The sequence below is a fragment of the Carassius carassius genome, chromosome 4 (genome assembly GCF_963082965.1).
Source record: "Carassius carassius chromosome 4, fCarCar2.1, whole genome shotgun sequence".
Lineage (NCBI taxonomy): Eukaryota > Metazoa > Chordata > Actinopteri > Cypriniformes > Cyprinidae > Carassius > Carassius carassius.
The window spans coordinates 42632164-42652237 of NC_081758.1; the positions used below are offsets into that span (position 1 = coordinate 42632164).

Consider the following 20074-nt stretch of genomic DNA (forward strand, 5'->3'; position numbering starts at 1 on the left):
TCAGTTTTGCTAGCTTGCAAATAATTGGGAGCTACCTCACTGGCTTGCAAACAACCAACAGACAACAAGCTTGTTCTGAAGTTTTACATTAAAAGTGAACTTTCCTGTTATCTTTTTAATTCTTTATTTCACAGCTCACCAGCCAGCAGAGGGGTGTCTATAACGATTCTGCCACTTCTTCCCAAACTCGTCAGTCTGTGTCCCTTGATGGTGACAATCATCGAACTTTCAGTTATTTCTGTTTACACCACTCCAGCTGTTGCTGTCTTTCACCATGCCATCGAGTTTTGCTTTGCACTCTTTCTCCACCAATGATACCCAGGAAGATTTGCACCTCCCAGGTGGACCATGGGTTATTGCTGCATGCTGACATTGTTATGTGTTTCGGCTGTGTATTTAAAAACGGCTTCTAGCGTTGTCGTCCCCTTGTAACACATGCAAGTGCTAATTCTGTGTAAAGCATCTGCGTCTAGCTCTTTAGGTACAGTACTGTTGTGCTTGGTACCCTTACGAAAGGGTCCCAAAAAAGTGGGACGGTACGGTTCGCTATTTTGGTACCATTCACAACTTCTGACAGTGGAAATGGGAGTAATTATGTACTGTACTGTACTGTACTGTACCAAACCGTAAGTGGAAATGAGCCATATTAAAATATAAATTTGTCCCCGCACTTTTTTTCTCGGCAAGTGTGTTCACATGGTTTTCAAGGTCTAGTGTGAACACATCTAGATTTAAATGCAAAGAGACCAAATATGCATGGCTTGACGCATTATTCGTAATGAGGCGTTGTGAACATTAAGTTAGCGCTAAACACTCTCCTGCAGTTTATTTTTCAGCTCATAGATATGGGGCAGAAGGGGCCTGCTGTGGTTACTGGAAGGCTCAGAAGGCTGTTATCATCCATCCAAATGGTTAATCACGATACAAATACAAGAGAAGACTCCAGATCCAATCCCAGAGGGTAGCCCGAGAAAATAGTTTGGTGAAACAATGGTCCGAATATAGGTTGACTAAAGAGCAACTTCAAATCAGTTATTTCACCTGAAAAATGTATCAAAATTAAGTCTAACTGGAACATAATTTTACCTAAAAATAAAAAATAAATAAAAACATTTAAACAAACAGTGAGGACTTTGCCTCATTTCAGAATGCTGTGTGGCACTGATATTCAGACTGTCATTAGTTGTGTCCTTTCTACCCGACGACTGCATCAATCTGCTCCAGCAGTTTCTCTCTGTTGTTTGAGATGTTTTTTCCAGCGACCTCCATAAGATCAGTGATCATCTCAGCGCTGTAAGGACCTTGAAAGGTGGCATAATTTTTCTTCCAGGTCTCAACATCATCTAAAGAAACAGTAAAACACTTAAACATATTATATTTCAGTTTTATTTAACTAGACAATCGAAACTTACCTCCACAGTTGACCACATTAAACAGAGGCATGTGAATCACGGTTGGAGCGTTTGTGCCTTTGAACACATAGAAGTCCTTTGGGTTCTTCAGGTCTTCACTGGGAATGTTGACTTCAGGGAAAGGGATGTTTCGCTTCTTGCAAATCTCAGCAGCTTCTCTCACTGTCTGCAGTGGAAAAGCAACACAAGTACTTTGAAGCACTTTCCGAAAAGCAACACAGCATTAATTAACCGACCGTGTTAGACAGAGATTTCAGTTTACATTTAGTCATTTAGCAGATGCTTTTAACCAAAGCGACTTACAAATGAGGACAATGGAAACAATCAAAATCAACAAGTGAGCAATGACATACAAGTGCTATAACAAGTCTCAGTTAGCTTAACGCAGTACATGTAGCAAGTTATCATCAATCACAACTCCAAGGTTTCTGGCTGTTTTAGAAGCAGTCATGGTTGATGTGCCCAACTGGATGGTGAAATTGTGATGAAACGATGGGTTTGCTGGAATCACAAGTAGTTCTTTCTTGGCACGGTTGAGTTGGAAATGATGGTCCTTCATCCAGCAACAAATATCTGTTAGAAAAGCTGAGATGCGAGCAGCTATTGATGTCAAAGCAGTTGAAATTAAAGTTGTTATTCACTGAAATCATAAGGTTGAGCTGAATAGGAATTCTATCAGATGCTCTGTCCAGATATTATAGATGCATATGGTTTAAATTAAAGCATACTCACTTAAGTTTAAATGGTATTCTTTGTTTTATGTTTAAATGATACACAGCATTTGTTATTATCTATCAGTGTTTAAGGTTAGTGTGTCCACTGGTGGTCATGAGGAAAAAGCAGCAATATTAATTTTTAAAAAATCTCCTGTTTTTTTTTCTACCGAACAAAAAGAGAAATATAGTTTGGAATGATATGAGGGGAAGTAAATGGTTAGGCTATCTATTTCTTTAACTTTAATTATAGAATGTGCTACATGTTTGTATAAAACCTTGAAAGAGTCGGCTTCACTGAAATCCAGGGAAATGATGAGATCAATGTCTCGTTCTTCTCTCAGCACTGAGAAGTAGGGTGAGTTCAGCAACAGTCCGGCGTCTATATAGTCTCTCGTCTCACCTTCCAGAAGAGCAGCAGGCAATGCTTCATCTAAGGGATCACAGCGAATAAGTCTGTTTATTATATTATTCACACTGAATTGCCAGTTATTATTAGACTTGTTCTCACCTGTCATTTTGTGAAGGAAGTTATATTTCCTGCCCCAGGTCCACTGAGTCATGCATATACAAATGCTCGAGAAAAGAGCTGAAATAAAAATGCACAGTAGTTCTTTAGTAAATTATACTTTAATATTGTGTATATTGTTTTTCTATTGACCATATTTGGAGATGAAAAAGGTTTTTGATGTTTAATTTAAAATGCTGTAAAGTAGGTGTGTGTGCAATTCTATACATTTTAGTTTCAATCATAGTTTTGTGTGAACAGGCAATCAATGAAGAGAAAGAAATCACTCAGGTTTCATTAAATTTATAATCATTTTTGCTTGGAAGATGAACTAAAGTCTTGTGCGTTTGGAACGACATGAGGGTAAGTAAATGATAAGTGAACTGTCCTTTAATCATGATGATGATTTTTGTCATGATCGCAAAAGTTCTTCTTTGGCATCAGTCTGTTAAAACCTTTTGTTGCTAATCGGAAGCTCTACTAAATCTTAGAGTAAAGCACTTCTCGGTTTATGCATTGAATAATCAAAAGAGAACAATATATTGTTGAAATCATACACACTGTACAGACGATTCAACCTACCCAAAAGAGGAAACCTGTCCCAAAGACTCAAATTATTACACACATCTTCAGTGTATTGCTTCATATGCAGTTTTGCAGTTTGCTTATCAGCGAGATTCAGTTTTTCTGTTGGAAAAATCAGCCGGCGTTTGCCTCCACTGACCTCTGTTAAAAGAGGGAAACGTACTAGTGATCTGACACCGTAATTGCAATTACAGTCGTTAATGTTAAATCATTTTTTTAGTTGTTTGTATTCAAAAACTGAACCCTGAGAAATATTCACTGTGTGATAGCTAGACTCTAAGATGAACTAAACTACTCTCCTCTATATGAATTGTAACACACTCTTACCGTTCAGTGTGTTTCTGATGGATAAATCAAGATCTGAAGGATCTTTGCCATTCAAAACATCGAGATTCATGTCCACAAGATCCATGAGCACCTGGAAACCCTTTTCTGCAGATGGGGCTTTAGGATCTTTTGAAGAAAAGTTTATGTGTAGGTTAATATTTATGTATATTTATAGTCAAAATCTGTCAGTAGATTAGTTGTTTATAGGTTTATACTGTCTAACTTCATTGTTGTATGTCTGTATTTATGTAACACTGTGGTCCATTTCGCCCCACTGTATGTCCACACATAGTGGAACGGCAATAAACCTCAACTTGAATATCAAGCGATACGATTTTAACTTTACTATAATATAACATAGCATAAATACTGATGAGTATTAACATAAATAAGTAGTACATAAATTGTGATTATAAATAAAAATGTTAAAGTTAAATAAAGGGAAATATTTGCAATATGATATGCTTAAAGCAGTATAAAAGACAACAAAGGGAACAAAATAAAGGCTATATTTTGTATTTTATTTGCAGATTTTAGCCAGCTAGCTAGTTTATCTAATTAGCATACCCATACCTTTCATTTAAATTCTGTGCATACATACAGTGGAAAATGACATACGTAAACTTAATTATTTAATTTTTTTGAATGCTAGATTATAGTCCTAGTCATGATCTTTTTCAAAAGACATTAAGATACTTTTTGGTGAATTAAAAGCAAGCCGTAATGTAACTAATATTAAAATAACATTACAGAAGCTTACATTTATTTTAAAGAAAACAAAGTAAAATTAAATAAGCAGTTAACACAAGCAAAAACATTCCACGGTGTGAGATGTTCTAAAAAGTATTTCAAAATACTACAAGCCAAAACACAGTTGTTATTTTTTTCACTCATTTTTTTTTAGAAATTATACTTTAAGAGCACATAAATGGCGAAACTATTTTAAATGCGTGCACCATGCATGATTAATGCGTTATGATGACTTATTATAACCCACATAAATATGTTTACCCATTACAATAATCCTTTTAAATTTAACCCAATCATAAAAATACACATATATGTAGGTGTAAAATTCCACAAAAGACATATTTCAACAAATATTTTAGCAAAATGTATATTTTAGCCTGCTCAGAATTATTGCGCTACTATTCTGTTGTGCGTTCACTCGCCGACTCCTGCCAGCAAAATGAATATGTTTGCATGACTTTCTTACATTTTCAGATGAAAAATATACTTTTGACATTTCTATTATGCACTGAGGAAAACACAATATCTAAAATGCATTAAACAGCACAGATATATTCACTGTATGCCATCCATGGTGGATTGATTTAATCCATGATCGACATTAAGAGCTGCTTAAAAATAAAGGTGCACAAATTAATGTGATTGTGGGAACTTAATTTGTCCTTTATGGAACCGCTTTAGCCCTGATTGATTTATTAGGTTATTTCAAGTCAGGGACTTTAATCCCAAGTTTTTCTTGGGTATCTGTGCTGTTGTGATGCGTCTTATTCATGCAGCGAGAAACACACTTGAGAAATAGTTTAGAGAGAAAAAATCTATCTACATATAAAATATTGGTCACAGATTATTAGTCACTTTAGTGCATTCACTAATTATATGTAAAGAAATTGTTTTTACTGTTGCAAATATTTTAGAAACGATCTTGATACAAATGCCAATTTATAGCTGATGCACACTTTTTAAATAATTGTTAACTTTACTTTTTATGTTAATGCACCGAGCAAATCTGGGAATTTTCCATCTCTAGTGTTCAGAAATCAGGCATTCCCCACAAGCAGGTGGTGCATGAGCAATACATTTGTTACAGTACTTAGCCTAATCGTTTTATTGTTAGCTATGTTGGTTGTTCAGAAGACTCCAAAGATGGAACTTAAGCAGAACTGCAAATAAATTATTTACCTTCACTCCTTTTCTCAAGCATCTTCATTTCTTTTATAGTTATTGAATGTTGAAAGAAATCTGTGAGAAAATATAATCAGGGTTCACATGAAATGAAATGACTGTCAACTTTAGGAAGAATCGAATCTTCAAATGCAGCTTCACCTTTTATGTTTTTCCAGATGAATTTCTTATTCTCGTCTCCATCAGCTAAAACGCTGCCACACAGAGCTGCAGAAAATACATTTATGTGTTTACAATAAATGAAACAAATAACATATTGCTTTCAAAACAAAATGTGAAATATAACAGTTTAATGCATCTAATTTAAGCCATTAAATTATCTTTCTTTTAAATCACTGTGTGATGAGAAACTTTGTTGTTAAACAGCAACTCACTGTGGTGTTTAATTGCTTTAATTTATTTGAAAAATTTCTAATTGTAATGTTGTTTATATTTCACCTTAAATTCACTGTTCAGTGCATGTTGATTTTACAAATATTAATGAACTCTCCTGTGACAGAGTTTGTTACCTTGCAGGTACAGCATGTCTGTTTCAGGATGGTCTTTTTTCTTTGAACCTTTGCAAAACTGGCTGCCGAAGCTGGAGGTTTTCACAAACGCTCCAGTGAGTGAATAACCAGCTTCAAGTGGACTGATCTCAAACCAGGGGTCTGCAGACAGAAAACACCACCATAAAACAGCTGATATGATCACAAAAACGAACTTTCTTTCAGACACGAACCTTGTGCCTCCTCCTGTTTGCTTTGCTTGTCCATTATTGCATAGATGGGAAACGGGTCTTTTCTGAGCTGGTCCCACTGATCTGAGAGTGTGTGTTCATCAATCTAGAGGAAATTTCTTTAGTTAATTATTTTTTTAAGGGACCTATGGGTTGCTGCAGGTCAGAGTAATGGGCGTGTTGAACGGTTTCTTATTCGTGAATGGGGCTTCTTGCTGGTAGCTACGTTGGCCAGTTGCCATCTGTGCATCAAGTAACTATGTTTGCGACATCACTGACATCACTTTTTTTTTTCTTTTTTTTTTTTACATTTTATTTATTTATTTATTTTATTTTTGCAATACACAGTGTTTGGTTATTAGAGGACAATGTGCAGAATGCATTGGCTAATTTAGTGTAATCACTGAAAAAATGTTTCATTGGATAACAGTGTGTGTTTGCTAAATTACTTAATGCCAATCCAATTAACAGAAGATTATTAAAAGGTTTTAATTGTCATTGGTGTTTTTAGGTCACACGCACTTACAATGAAATTACAGAAAATAATAAAATTGTAAATCATACAAGGAATAAGGTTAAAATGCCTCTATGACATGTTTTTGCTATCAAGTGAAGTCAGTACAATAGAAAAAGACTAAAGCAAAAGCTCTGTGGTGATGATGTCACTAACTCTCTGTCATTCCATTTTAGAAGTCAGAAAGAGCTGTATTACCAATTATAAAATTTGCATACTATCCATCCTAGTATCCGAAAGTAGAATTAGTCTGTCCCAAATCGTAGTATGTTGAAACGTACCTGCTAATATAAGAAAAACTTTAAATAAAATAATGCACTATATGCAGAAGCAAAAAATTTACAAGGTAAAGAAAAAAAAAGTATTTACTCTCAGTCTGAAAGATCTGAAGATACTTTAGTAATTTTAATATAACTATAACCCTACAGTAAAAGAATGTAATTTGGTTTAGTGGTGATGACCATCTAAGCTGATGACTAGGTAAAAAGGTACACAGCTATTGTTTTACCTGCTAAACTGTAAGCCAATAGCATTTAAGCTTTCATGTAGAACAGGCAGCTTTCGCAAGTTGAACTGCCAACTCACATAAAACCCAAAAGAAGAAGAAGGCCGCGGCTTTTCTAACCAGTTGTAAAGCCCTTTCATCACGCCCGACCTGCAGCTAAGCATATGCGCTACAATAATACTGTTGAAGAGCTCGTCTTGTTTTGTTTTTGTTTTTCTAAAATGGATTATACCAAAATAAAAAGGTAAGATTTGAAAGCAGTTTCAACTCAAATCAATAATTCCTGCCGCATAATTTATTGGTGAAAATATGTGGTATAACAACATTATTCCTTAAAATGTTTGTCTTATTTTATGTTGTTTCTTCATTTTGCTTCCAAACCACTTGCTAGGAACTGTTTTTATTTGCGGAAGCTAATAAAATGTTTCAATTCAAATCAATATTTTGTGTCCAATTATTTACTATTGAGGCAGGACACGTGTAATAAGGAGGATAATCTACATTCACAATTTATAGTTATCACAAATTATTTATTTGTTTTAATTCCCGAAAAGTTTACTAACTACCACTTAAATTAATCAGGCTCAGATTTTCAATGTTTCAGACTTTGTTTGTATTTTGCCTATAGTAGATCGATTTACAGTAGTTTGTCATCAGCAGAATGTTGCAGTATGTGTTTACATGTGTCTCAGGTTCCTTGGCATCCCATAATCAACTAACTATTAAAACTACAGCACTTTAAGACTGGATGTGACTTCCAAATCATGCAGGTTTGTGGTATGAATAATTACAGACCTCTTTCACATATGTTGTGATGGCCATCACTGCCCAGACGTCAGTCAAGCTGAAGTGGTCTTTCTCATAGTTATATTTCTTTAGTTTGTCAAATTTGTCTCCCCAGCTGACTCCTGGACCGCTGAGTCTCCTGATGATTTTGTCTGTCACAGTTTCTAGTTTGGTGGACCAGTCTGGTTCTTGGTATAAGGAGGCCATGCACCTTGAGAGAAGAACATACTGCCCTCAGTTTTAACATTTAACCCAATTCAATCTCTGTGTTTGTGGTTTCTCAGGGTTTGTACCAGGTGGATCCAGAGACTCCGCTCAGATAAAGGATGCAGTCCAGAAGACCCGCTTTATCAAGCTGAACCAGGGATCCCAGCAAACCCACCATGGCTCTTTGTCCTCCTCCAGAACCCAGTAATGCAATGTTTGGCACCGCATCCTGAAATACACAAGCTTGTTTGTTCAAACATGAGCTGCAACACCATTTGTTGGTAATTTCAAAAAAGAATAGTGGACAGATGTATAAAATATAAGATTGTCTTACCTGACTGCGGTGTTTTCCGAGTTTCTGCAAGCTTTGAAAAACAGTTTCTCTCCTTCTGGCTACAAACTCCTCCTCATTTTTATGTAGAGAGTGTGTGATTCTCACCTCACCGCTGCATTGGCCACAAAGACAGACAGACCAATTTAACATCACTTACTGCTATTTCAGGGCCACAACCACCAGATTGGGGGGGGGGGGGATTCCTCTTAATAATATATATTTTTTTAAAAGTAATTGTTACATTTTACCTCACAATATAATTTTTTCCCAGAATTGCTGAATTTAACATCTCGTACTTGCTATTTAAGGGTTGTAAGTTAACCAACATAGACATAATTAGAAATTGCCAAATTGTCCCATCCAATATTTGATTTTTGATAAAAAAAAAATGTAAGTTTTAAAAGTTACATTTCAGAGAGTGTGAGGTAAAATGTAAGTAGCTAAACATTTAACATATGACAACTGTTGTGACCCTATTATGCTATTTGAATTGTTTATAATTAGTTTTTGGAAACCACCAAAAACATGTTCACATGCATGCAAGTTCAAAAAACATTTTCATTTTCTTATAATATGCATTTAAACGTTGTGCTTTTTTTCTCAATGAGTCTGAAAAGATTTGTTTGAAGATTCATCTTTCCAAACCCCTCCTTTGCATGAGGCTTCTCTGCTCTGATTGGTCCGATGACCCAGTCTGTTGTGATTGGTCTACTGCGTACAGAGCATGTCAGAAAAGGAACGCCCATCTCCAGTACTGGAATACGGGGAATCAAATAATACAATACTATTATAATAATAACAGTGCTCCCCAGTTCTAAAAATAAGAATCAGAGGGGAAAAAATTGTTTAACACTTATGGTAGCAAACTGGATCATCTGCTTGGTAGTAAAGACCCAAACAATAATGGCATAAGAGTTAGCCAAACACAGATGTAGAGTACTGGTAAAGCACTGCAGTTGGTAAATCAACGTATTCCACAATCCTTTATCATGACTCCAAGTAATAAGGACAAAATTCAATATGAATCTACACATTTCTAAACAATAGCGGGGCCACAGCTGATTAGCAGAAGTGTAAGTATAAACCTCGTACACACACTTACATTCATGGCCTTGTGCTATTTAGTATAATTTTGATTTAAGATTTGAATACATCTAACTAAAGTTTATTTCGAAGTTGTTCACATGATCATCCAGTTTGTAATTCTGTGTGTAATTCACTACTGAACTCATATATAATAATGTGTATTTGTAGGTATCTGAGCAGGATTACAAACCTTTCCTGAAGTTTGGATGCCCTCATCTGTAAAACAGGAGAGTTGATATTTAGGTAAAAAAAAAAAAAAAACTAATTGGAATAAGTTTTAATCAGAGATAATTTCATATTAAGTTTATAGTTGCCATGTTGCAAAAGCTTTAACTATAATAGCAATGTACTCACTGTTCTTGTAAAATCCTGAGATTCACCAATAAATAAAAACAGCAGTTGTTGTTTCTCGTATCAGCTGAAAATGCTCTTTTATAGAGCTCTGGGTCATCATGAGGGGTGGAGATAATGATTCAATGAAATGGAAAACAGAAAACATCAGAAAAAGCTGCATGTGTAGACTTGATATGAATTGTTGAACAGGGTATTTCTGCATTTTTAAAACCATGGTGGTCTGAACAAAGAGTATATATAATTGTTATTTGTTAAACATATACTTCTAAAAACAGAGAAATATATCATTAGTGTTTGTAAAATGATAAAATAGCCAATTTTGTTAAAGCCATGGAGGATGACCTTAAACGCTCTGATTTTTCATGAGAAGTGTTGCTCAACTTCAAAATCCCCTAAAATTACTCAAAAGCGTTAAGGTAGGGTGAAAATACTTGCCCACTGAAGAACTGTCACCACGGGAGAATGCATACAGTGTCTCAGATCATGTTAAAACATGACTACAAAGCAAACAATTGCTTTCACTGTGGGAAGCAGCCTTGAAAAAAGCTAAACAAGTTTTATTTGTTTTGACTACAGAAGGCAGTTCCGATATGAATAACAACTATGCATTGCAATGCTTTTCCTTCTCTGAGACATTTGCTAGGCATTTTCCCAGTCTTTTCCCAGCAAAAAAAGTTCTCTCACAAGTGGTCAGTCTGAGTATGATTCGGTGGTCTATGTAATTGCCTTTTATTTAAATGTTTTAGTTCAACTTGCTCACCCGTTGATGTGAAAGTACGCAGAAAGATTTTATTTAGTACTATTTTGTACTTTCAGAGGGTGTGCTCATTTTTGCAACACAACATGTTATCACAAAATCTAATTTCCCTGAATACTTCTGACATGCTTCTTTGGTAACTGATCAACCAGATGTACTAAAACTTTTTATCTCCAATTAATCCTAATTGGTCTTCTGAGTAATGAGTTATTGAGGAATTTTCATTTTCACCGGGGCTGTTCTCATTTACTGTATTCTGAGTACTGTATTTATTGCTTCTTGCTCAATATGTTTGAGTTATTTCAGGTTACAACATTCCTCTCCAATGAATATTTACAAGAATATCACTTATAACATCATATAATTCACTTACAGTAGCAGCCCATTGTGGTGCATGGCCCCCTGCCAATATGGTGTGCCAAGATTCACACCAGTTGCCTTTGCTTTTTACGAGCCAGGCACACTTCTTCTTCTTGTGTTCACAGGTCTATGGCAGCCAGTTGAACCACTTGTGGGAAAGTCATGAAGTTGGCACACAGATAGACAACAGTCTCAACATTAACCATAGCCAATTTAAAGTAAATTAAACATTTAGTGCCACCAACAGTTCAAAGTTGCACTCAAGTTTATGCTAACTTTTGAACCGTGAGGGCTAGAAAAAATATTTTTTTATCTTCCTTGGATCAAATTTGGTGTGTGTTATAACAACCATGACCTGACCTTCACAGTTTCGACATAGCGCCACCAAGTAGTTGGGAGACATGGAAAATGCCTGTTTTAGCTTAGAACCTATGAACGGTTTGACTAAATATTTGGTGACATTCCAAGTCAAACAATTCCCAATTACCCATGTCAGCCATTTTGAATTTTGTCTTAAAATATTTTATAAATACATTGGTGTGAAAGTCGATATAATGGGAGGGCGACCTCTGGTGTTTGAAATCACAATTGGAATTGAACTGCTGGTATCGTCTGGTCAGAGGAGAACTGAGCCTGGTTTCTCCCAAGGTTTTTTCTCCATTCTGTCACCGATGGAGTTTCGGTTCCTTGCCGCTGCCGCCTCTCGCTTGCTTAGTTGGGGTCATTTCATTTACAGCGATATCATTGATTGATACTTGATACTATACAGATACTATTTAAACTGAACTGAGCTGAATGACGACATCACTGAATGCAATGATGAACTGCCTTTAACTGCCTTTAAAGTGCTATATAAATAAAGGCGACTTGACTTCACAATGCTGCATGAACTCAACTAGCAGAAGCCTCCCGATGCGAATTTGCAGCTGAAGTGAGTTTCACGCGCGAATGAAGCGAGTAAACTCAAAATGTTCATGCATCTAACTACGCGTGAATAGCACAATTTATTGGCGCAAGTCGCGTCTGGTGTGAACGCTCCATTAGATTTCCCAAATCAATCGTTTCACCAGCTGAAAAGGAGACTAAAGTCAGAAACTCCCCAAAACAAGCCACAGTTGGAATTGGCTGCATTAAAGGCTGGAGAAAAGCATTTCAAAGCTTAAGACCAAGAGTCTGGTGATGTCTATGGGTTGCAGACTCACTGCTCTGATTGCATGAAAGGGATCTGCAACTAAATATTATCTTTTAATCTTTTACATCTGGCTTAATTTCAACTGTTCCAATACTTATGCTCACATCAAATAGTGGGATGAACTATAAAAGTGCTGTCCTTTATGTTTGGTAAAACAGTATGAATCAAAATACCTAATAATAAAATGTGACATTCTGTAATTTTGTCGCATATTCATTTTTTTTTATTATATTTGCAATTGTCTAGACTCATAGCAGATACAGCTATGTTGTCTTTACTGTTCCAATACTTATGGAGGGCACTTTAGATAATATATGGTACTGCATTAGTGAAATATATTAATAAATATATAAAACATATATCTACTCATGTCAGGCACGTGCAGGGGGGGAGGGGGGGGGGGGTGTTGGGTGCTTGAGCACCTCCCCCTTTGCCCCTTTGTGCCCAAAGTGCCCTTTTGTCAAAGCAAATTTTCCTCAAATTTTTTTTAATAACATGCCCTTTTGTGAATGCCTGCCCATGCCCAATCTAAATATTAGTCAAATTTATTAATAATAATTTAGCCATAAATAAAATACCCACATGATGACCTTTCACATGACGACGACGACCTCCTCCGAGCGGGACGCGCATTTTTTAATAGCTAGAGGATATTATTAACACCGTGGCAGCTGGTAAGTGGTGTTTCATTCTCAGCGAAGTGATTTTGATGTTTATTTACTTATAATTATTTTACAAGAACGATGTGATGTGAGATCATGCAGATATGTTGTTTATATTGCTGTGTGTAGTCTGTAGTGTAGAGTAACGTTAGCGTGCTGTTTGAGGGAGAAAAGTTTCACAGGCATCGAGGGGTATGGTCTTTTTTATGTTATTTGACTCAACTAGTATTATATTACAGTATTTATTTATTTTTTAAAACATAGAGTGCCTTAAAAATAATTATCACAACACTGGTAAGGCTTATTCAGATTTTCTCATTCTCTGAATTATCATTATAAAAATAAAAACAATTAAGAAATGAATTAAAATATAATTATATTTAAATGTGACACACACATATATATATATATAAATATATATTGAGATCTGACAGCTGACATCAAAGTGCAGTGTGAAGGAGATGGATGAATAACACTTGTCATTTGTTTACATTGCAAAGGAGTTCAATTTTAGACAACAACAGCTGCAACAGTAATAATAATATTAATCACTATATTCCAGTGTATCAGTTGTTTAATGTTTTGTATCAATATTTAAGGTGGACTTATTGATTAGGTGCAAGAGTAGACAGTAGTGATGGTTAAAATAATATTAATGCTGAAATAGTAAATTATGCCTCGTTTCTAAATGGACAGAGAGTTGAAAGTAATAGAGCTGGGGCCCATATTTTACTAAGGAGGTTCAACCAACTCTGAGTTTAAACTTGAACTCTGAGTTGACTTACCCTGAGATGGGAAACTCTGAGTTTTCGGTTACAGAACAGCTGAAATTAGTTGGTTTAATCAACTCTAAATTGACTGACTCTGAGTTAAGCGCGTGCACCATTAATATAAAAAGCCAGTTTCAATGGAGCGCCCATATTACGATTCACCATGGCAACAGCTCCCGCCAAAAATCCATCTGAATACTTCAGACTCGATAAAAATGTAATTCTTATCAGTGTTATAATATCACAGGGGAAAACTGGCAGAACATTAGATTAATGAATTAATAGCTAATAATTTTATGGTATCTCATGGGTAAATATATATATATAAGATAATCATATTAATAATAATATTTTCTGTCAATAGAGTAAGAAAAATACGGGAGTGGCTATTTACACTAAGTGGAATTAACATACTTTCTTAGCGATAGATCCTATTTACAGTAGGCTAAGTGCAAGTAGCTCTAGATGCTATTTACAGAAAAAAATGTACAGTGAAAATCGTGATATATTCTATTTACCATGTAAAAGTAGCAATTCTTTGCAACAGACTAAGTGTAAATAATAATTAGATGCTAGTTATACTTTATACTGGCAGATACATTTGCACTTCAGTATTGTGATACATTAACAGGATGCAGTAATAACATTGTAAATGATTATATTTATTACAATTATAAATAGTTGTATCATTATTAAACACTCGTTAGACACTTTACTTCCACTTTTAGAACATTTTGTTCATTTTTATTGAAAATAAATTCTAATGTGACATGTGATGGGAAAAGTGAGAAGAATGAGCTCGGCAAAAGCCGGACTCTAACCCAATCAATAGCGTTACAAGCTAGTTTCCGTGCAAAAAACATGACTGCCTAGTGCCTACACCACTGAAGCTGTTATTCACATGTGTCATATTTAACCTTATGTGTCGATGGAGGGCGGAGCTACAGTAGATTTGCACTTAGTAATAGACACCCAGAATAAGGTTTACCATTTGCATTACCCCCCCCCCCCAGGAAACAAGACAACATTTCTTATATCATTTTCTTATATAGAAAATCAATCTTTATTTTATAATTTTTTTAATATATATATTTGTACTTGGGCAAAAAAAGAAGAAAAAAAAACACTTAGTAAGAAGAGCATTTTTCCAGTGTGCATTAATGAAGTGTTTAAAAAGGGGGGGGGGGGGGGGGATAAACTCTGGGTTTATCGTAGAGAACCTGCTCCCAACCAGGTTAGGTTCATAGTGTAAGTTACCATGGTAACTGACTCTGAGTGTAAGTTACCTCTCTTTCAGAAACGGGCTTGACTTACCCTGCTTTCTCAGGTTTGACAAACCTCCGATTCTGAAACAGAAAACCTAGTTTCCCTCATTTCAGGGTAAACATATTCAGAGGTTTTACTTAACTTCCTTTGTGAAACGGGCCCCAGATGAGGAGATGTAGACAGAGGAAGAAAAAGAGGGAAATGTAGAGGCACAAGTGACAGAAAGAGAGCAGGTAACGGCAAGCCAGGAGACAGAGGCTGGTGAGAAAGAGGAAAATGTAGAGGCACAAGCGTTTTCTATAGTTTTTACTATAACAGCTGTTCTTAATTATTCTGTAGAAACAGAGAAGAAAAAGCCATCAGGTTGGGACAACTTAAGACATTTCAGTTTCTGATCCCAGAGCTATTATTAGGTGGAAAGAAAATATTTTTTTTAACTTTTAAACTTAAAATTGTCTTTTCTATTTTTTCTTTTTCAAAACTGCATCAAAGCATTTGCTGCCGTATCAATACATAATCATCCATATCGATACGCGAATCAGCAAGGAATGCATCACAATATATTGCTGTATTGATATTTTGAACAGCGCCATTTAAAGCTTTGTTCCATGTGCCCCTTTTATACTTTGAGCACCTGCCCCTCCAAAGGTCTCTGCACGGCCCTGACTCATGTAGTATATACACACATAGAAATGGGCTACATATTTCTTATATTTATCATTTATGATATACATGTTGCATATTTTAAAATATAGCTAGTTCACAATAGCATAAGCACATCTGTTCATACTAAACACTTAGTGAACAGACGATCACTGTGCTGAAAATTGCAAAACCATTATATATTTTTTTTTATTAAGTTATGTATAATCTAATGATATTTATCCAGTCACCCTAAACACAGGCTCTAATCCACTGCACAATGGTACAAAATTGCACAGACCAGAGAAACCCTTTTAAACTACACTTGGGTTCTCACTTCAACTCACCTTCAGTGGATTTAATGTTACAGTTGCATCACATTCAGACTTGAAATTACTAGAAAACATCATGTGTATGGGTGTTTTTATTGAGAGCTTATCAGCTTGGTGAAATAAAGGTATGTAGACCAAAAATAAGTTGACCATTAAAATGAACAGCTTAACATTGGTTAATAATAAATGTATAAATGATTTCTCATGAAATGTATCTTCTATTTTAAGAAACAGAGCATACGTTTACAGTTAGTTTTTTTTTTTTTTTGATAGTACGTATAAGTCATGTTTATTTAACCTTAAAATGTGTCTATTAAGTGTAACTGGAACATGAATATATATATATATATATATATATATATATATATATATATATATATATATATAATCAAACAAGTAATTTCAGAGTGCTACATGCCACTGGTATTCAGATTGTCATCATTCGTGTCTTTTTTGGTCAATGACTTCTTGAATCTGCTCCAGCAGTTTCTCTCTGTTGTCTGAGATGTTTTTTCCAGCGACCTCCATAAGATCAGTGATCATCTTACGACTGTAAGAACCTTGAACGGTATCATATCTGTTCCTCCAGGCCTCAATATTTTCTGAGGAAAGAGTAAAACACTTAAATGAGAACATAGCCAATGTTTCAGTTTTATTGAACTAGACAATCTGAACTTGCCTCCACAGTTGACCACATTAAACAGAGGGATGTGAATCACGGTTGGAGTGTTTGTGCCTTTGAACACATAGAAGTCCTTTGGGTTCTTCAGGTCTTCACTGGGAATTTTTTCTCTATTGACTTCAGGGAATGGGATTTTTAGTTCCTCACACAGTTTTCGAGTTGTATTCACTGTCTGCAATGGAACAGCATAGCATAGCAGTATCACTTTATTAAAAGGGCTAGAAAAACATTTCATTTGAAGTTTCAATTTATTATTTACTGAAATTGTCAGGATGGATTGAATATGAATGCTGGCAGATGCTCTCTCCAGGTTCTCTAGGTAAAGCAGATGCACTTGAGTTTAATTCGATTTTTTTTTCTTGCTTTTTATCCGTTTACAGTATTTGTAATTATCTGTCAATGTTTTCACTGGCCCCACCACTATTTTGTATTTTTTTATATTATTTTTTATAAAAGTATTTTAATAAAATCAAATACAAGTAACGAGTCATTAGTAAAACAAGCAATAGCACTAGCAATAAATGCAATATACAAAAGTCATCAGTGTTTTAACTTTTGCAGGTAAGTTAGATCTAACAGTTGTACTGGTGTCATGATATTGTATTCTAGGCCAATCTAGTTTGGGGTCTCTTTCTCTGCAGACATTGTATCTGTCAGATATCAGTAGTATTCAGGTACAAATACCATAATGTGTGAATTAAATATTGATTCACCCTTATTAAATCTGAAGAATTTCAGTCAAGTGCAGATTTGAGCAGTTTTTTCTTTTGTTTTTAATTAATGTTAAAGGGATACTACCTCCCCAATTTTTTTTGTTTTTGTTTTTTTTTATAAATCACTTTCCATTCCAAAACGTTTAAAGTTTTGTTTGTCTTCAGAACACAATTTAAGATATTTTGGATGAAAACCTGAATGCTTGAGACTGTCCCATAGACTGTCAAATAAATAACAGTGTCAAGGTCCAGGAAACTATGAAAAGCATCGTCAGAATAGTCCAGCTGCCATCAGTGGTTCAACTTTAACATTATGAAGTGACGAGAATACTTTTTGTACACGAAGAAAACTAAAATAACGACTTCATTCAACAATTCCTCTCCTCTGTCTCTCACCAAATCAGTGTAGCGCCATTTTGGCAAATCTGAGCAGTACACTACAACTTGAAAACTACAGACCGGTATCCCTTCTTCCATTCATTGCAAAGACACTTGAGCGAGCTGTGTTCAACCAGCTTTCTATGTTCCTTGTACAGAACAACCTCCTGGACAGCAACCAATCTGGCTTCAAAAGTGGCCACTCAACTGAGACTGCTCTGCTCTCGGTTACTGAAGCCCTGCGACTAGCAAGAGCAGCTTCAAAATCCTCGGTACTCATCTTACTGGACCTTTCTGCTGCTTTTGACACTGTTAATCACCAGATTCTCCTGTCCACCCTCAGAAAGATGGGCATCTCTGGAACAGCACTCCTGTGGGTTAAGTCCTACCTCTCTGACAGATCCTTCAGTGTGTCTTGGAGGGGTGATGTTTCAAAGTCACACCACCTTGCTACTGGGGTTCCTCAAGGCTCAGTACTTGGACCACTTCTCTTCTCCATCTACATGACATCATTAGGATCTGTCATTCAGAAGCACTTCTCATTCCAGCCAGAAGACCCGACGGTAGCTGCTCGCATTTCAGCCTGTCTGAGTGACATTTCTACCTGGATGAATGACCATCACCTTCAGCTTAACCTTACGAAGACAGAACTCCTGGTGATTCCAGCTAACCCATTGCTTCATCACAACTTCTCTATACAGCTGGGCTCATCAACCATTACTCCTTCTAGGACAGCCAGAAACCTAGGAGTTGTGATGGATCATCAGTTAAGCTTCACAGACCACATTGCTACAATGACCCGGTCCTGCAGGTTTGCCTAATACAACATTAGGAAGATTAGACCCTTCCTGTCAGAGCAAGCCACCCAACTTCTTGTCCAAGCTCTTGTTCTCTCCAGACTGGACTATTGTAATGCTCTCCTGGCGGGCCTTCCTGCATGTACTGTCAAGCCTCTGCAGTTGATCCAGAATGCAGCAGCGAGGGTTGTCTTCAATGAACTGAAAAAAGCTCATGTTACTCCTCTCCTCATCAGGTTACACTGGTACCAGTAGCTGCTCGCATCAAATTCAAGGTACTGATGCTTGCCTACAAGACGGCCACTGGCACGGCACCAACTTACCTAAACTCACTGGTTAAATCTTATGTGCCCTCCAGAAGTTTGCGCTCTGGAAGTGAACGACGCCTTGTTGTGCCATCCCAAAGAAGTTCAAAATCACTCTCACGGACCTTTTCCTGGACTGTGCCCAGCTGGTGGAATGACCTCCCAATCTCAATTCGTACAGCTGAGTCTTTACTCATTTTCAAGAAACATCTAAAGACTCATCTTTTTTGCCTGCACTTAACCAACTAACACTAGCACTTTTCCTTTTCTTGTCTTTTCATTTATAAAAAAAAAAAAAAACCTGGCTATGTGTTCTATACTAGACTAATTGAGACTTGTCATGGCACTTGTATACTGTTGTTGTTCTCTTGTTGACCTGACTGCTTCTATTGTTCTCATTTGTAAGTCGCTTTGGATAAAAGCGTCTGCTAAATGATTAAATGTAAATTTAAATGTACACAGGGATTGTCTATGGGAGAGTCTCAAGCCTCCCGGTGTATAATACCTTGAAAGGATCGCCTTCACTGAAATCCAGGGAAATGATGAGGTCAATGTCTCGTTCTTTTCTCAGCACTGAGAAGTAGGGTGAGTTCAGCAACAGTCCGGCGTCTTCATAGTCTCTCGTCTCAACTTTCACAAGAGCAGCAGGCACTGCTTCATCTGAGGGAGCACAACATGAAATTAGTCTGTATATTATATTATTCACATTGAATGTCTAGTTAATAGCAGGTCTGTTCTCACTTTTCATTTTGTGGAGGAAGTTATAATTCCTGCCCCAGATCCACAGAGTCATGCATTTACAAATGCTCAACACAAGATCTGAAATACAAATACACAGTGGTTCTTAAATATAGTAAATGGTTCCTAATTTCTGAAATTGTTGTATATTCTGTATATTGTTTTTCAGTTGACTATATGATTCTTTGGAGATTATTTTTGATGTTTCATAATCTTTATGCTTTAAAGTAGGGCTCTGTGATTAATCAAATTTTAGTTTCAATTACGGCTTTCGTTGATTATAAATTTTTTAATGGAGGGACAGAAATATCACAGCTTTCATGAAAACGATCTTCATTTGTGCTTGGAAGATAAATGAAAGTCAGATTTTCATTTTTGGTTGAACTGACCCTTTAAATATTCCTGATCACTATTTTTAATTAATTAATTAATCGTATTTATTTATTTGGCCATAATCATCCTTAATTGGTTGTCTAAAGCAAACGTTGTTCTGTGGAAT

At 36.0% G+C, this 20074-nt stretch overlaps 1 protein-coding gene across 2 annotated transcripts; it reads right to left on the reverse strand.

The window, feature by feature from the left end:
• Nucleotides 1–1162: 1162 nt before the first annotated feature.
• Nucleotides 1163–9843, reverse strand: LOC132140092 (cytosolic phospholipase A2 gamma-like). Of its 2 annotated transcripts, XM_059548906.1 has the most exons (14): nucleotides 9818–9843; nucleotides 8542–8653; nucleotides 8294–8436; nucleotides 8010–8211; nucleotides 6199–6301; nucleotides 5987–6127; nucleotides 5619–5684; nucleotides 5475–5534; nucleotides 3546–3671; nucleotides 3216–3359; nucleotides 2637–2714; nucleotides 2404–2558; nucleotides 1413–1578; nucleotides 1163–1343 (listed from the first exon to the last, which is right to left on the reverse strand). In XM_059548906.1, the coding sequence occupies exons 1-14, from the start codon at nucleotides 9841–9843 to the stop codon at nucleotides 1195–1197; spliced, it is 1671 nt and encodes a 556-aa protein (XP_059404889.1). In that variant the 3' UTR covers nucleotides 1163–1194. The 2 variants fall into 2 exon arrangements, with proteins under 2 accessions (XP_059404889.1, XP_059404888.1); XM_059548905.1 differs by lacking the exon at nucleotides 9818–9843 and having other exon boundaries at nucleotides 8542–8818.
• Between the last annotated feature and the right edge of the window lie 10231 nt (nucleotides 9844–20074).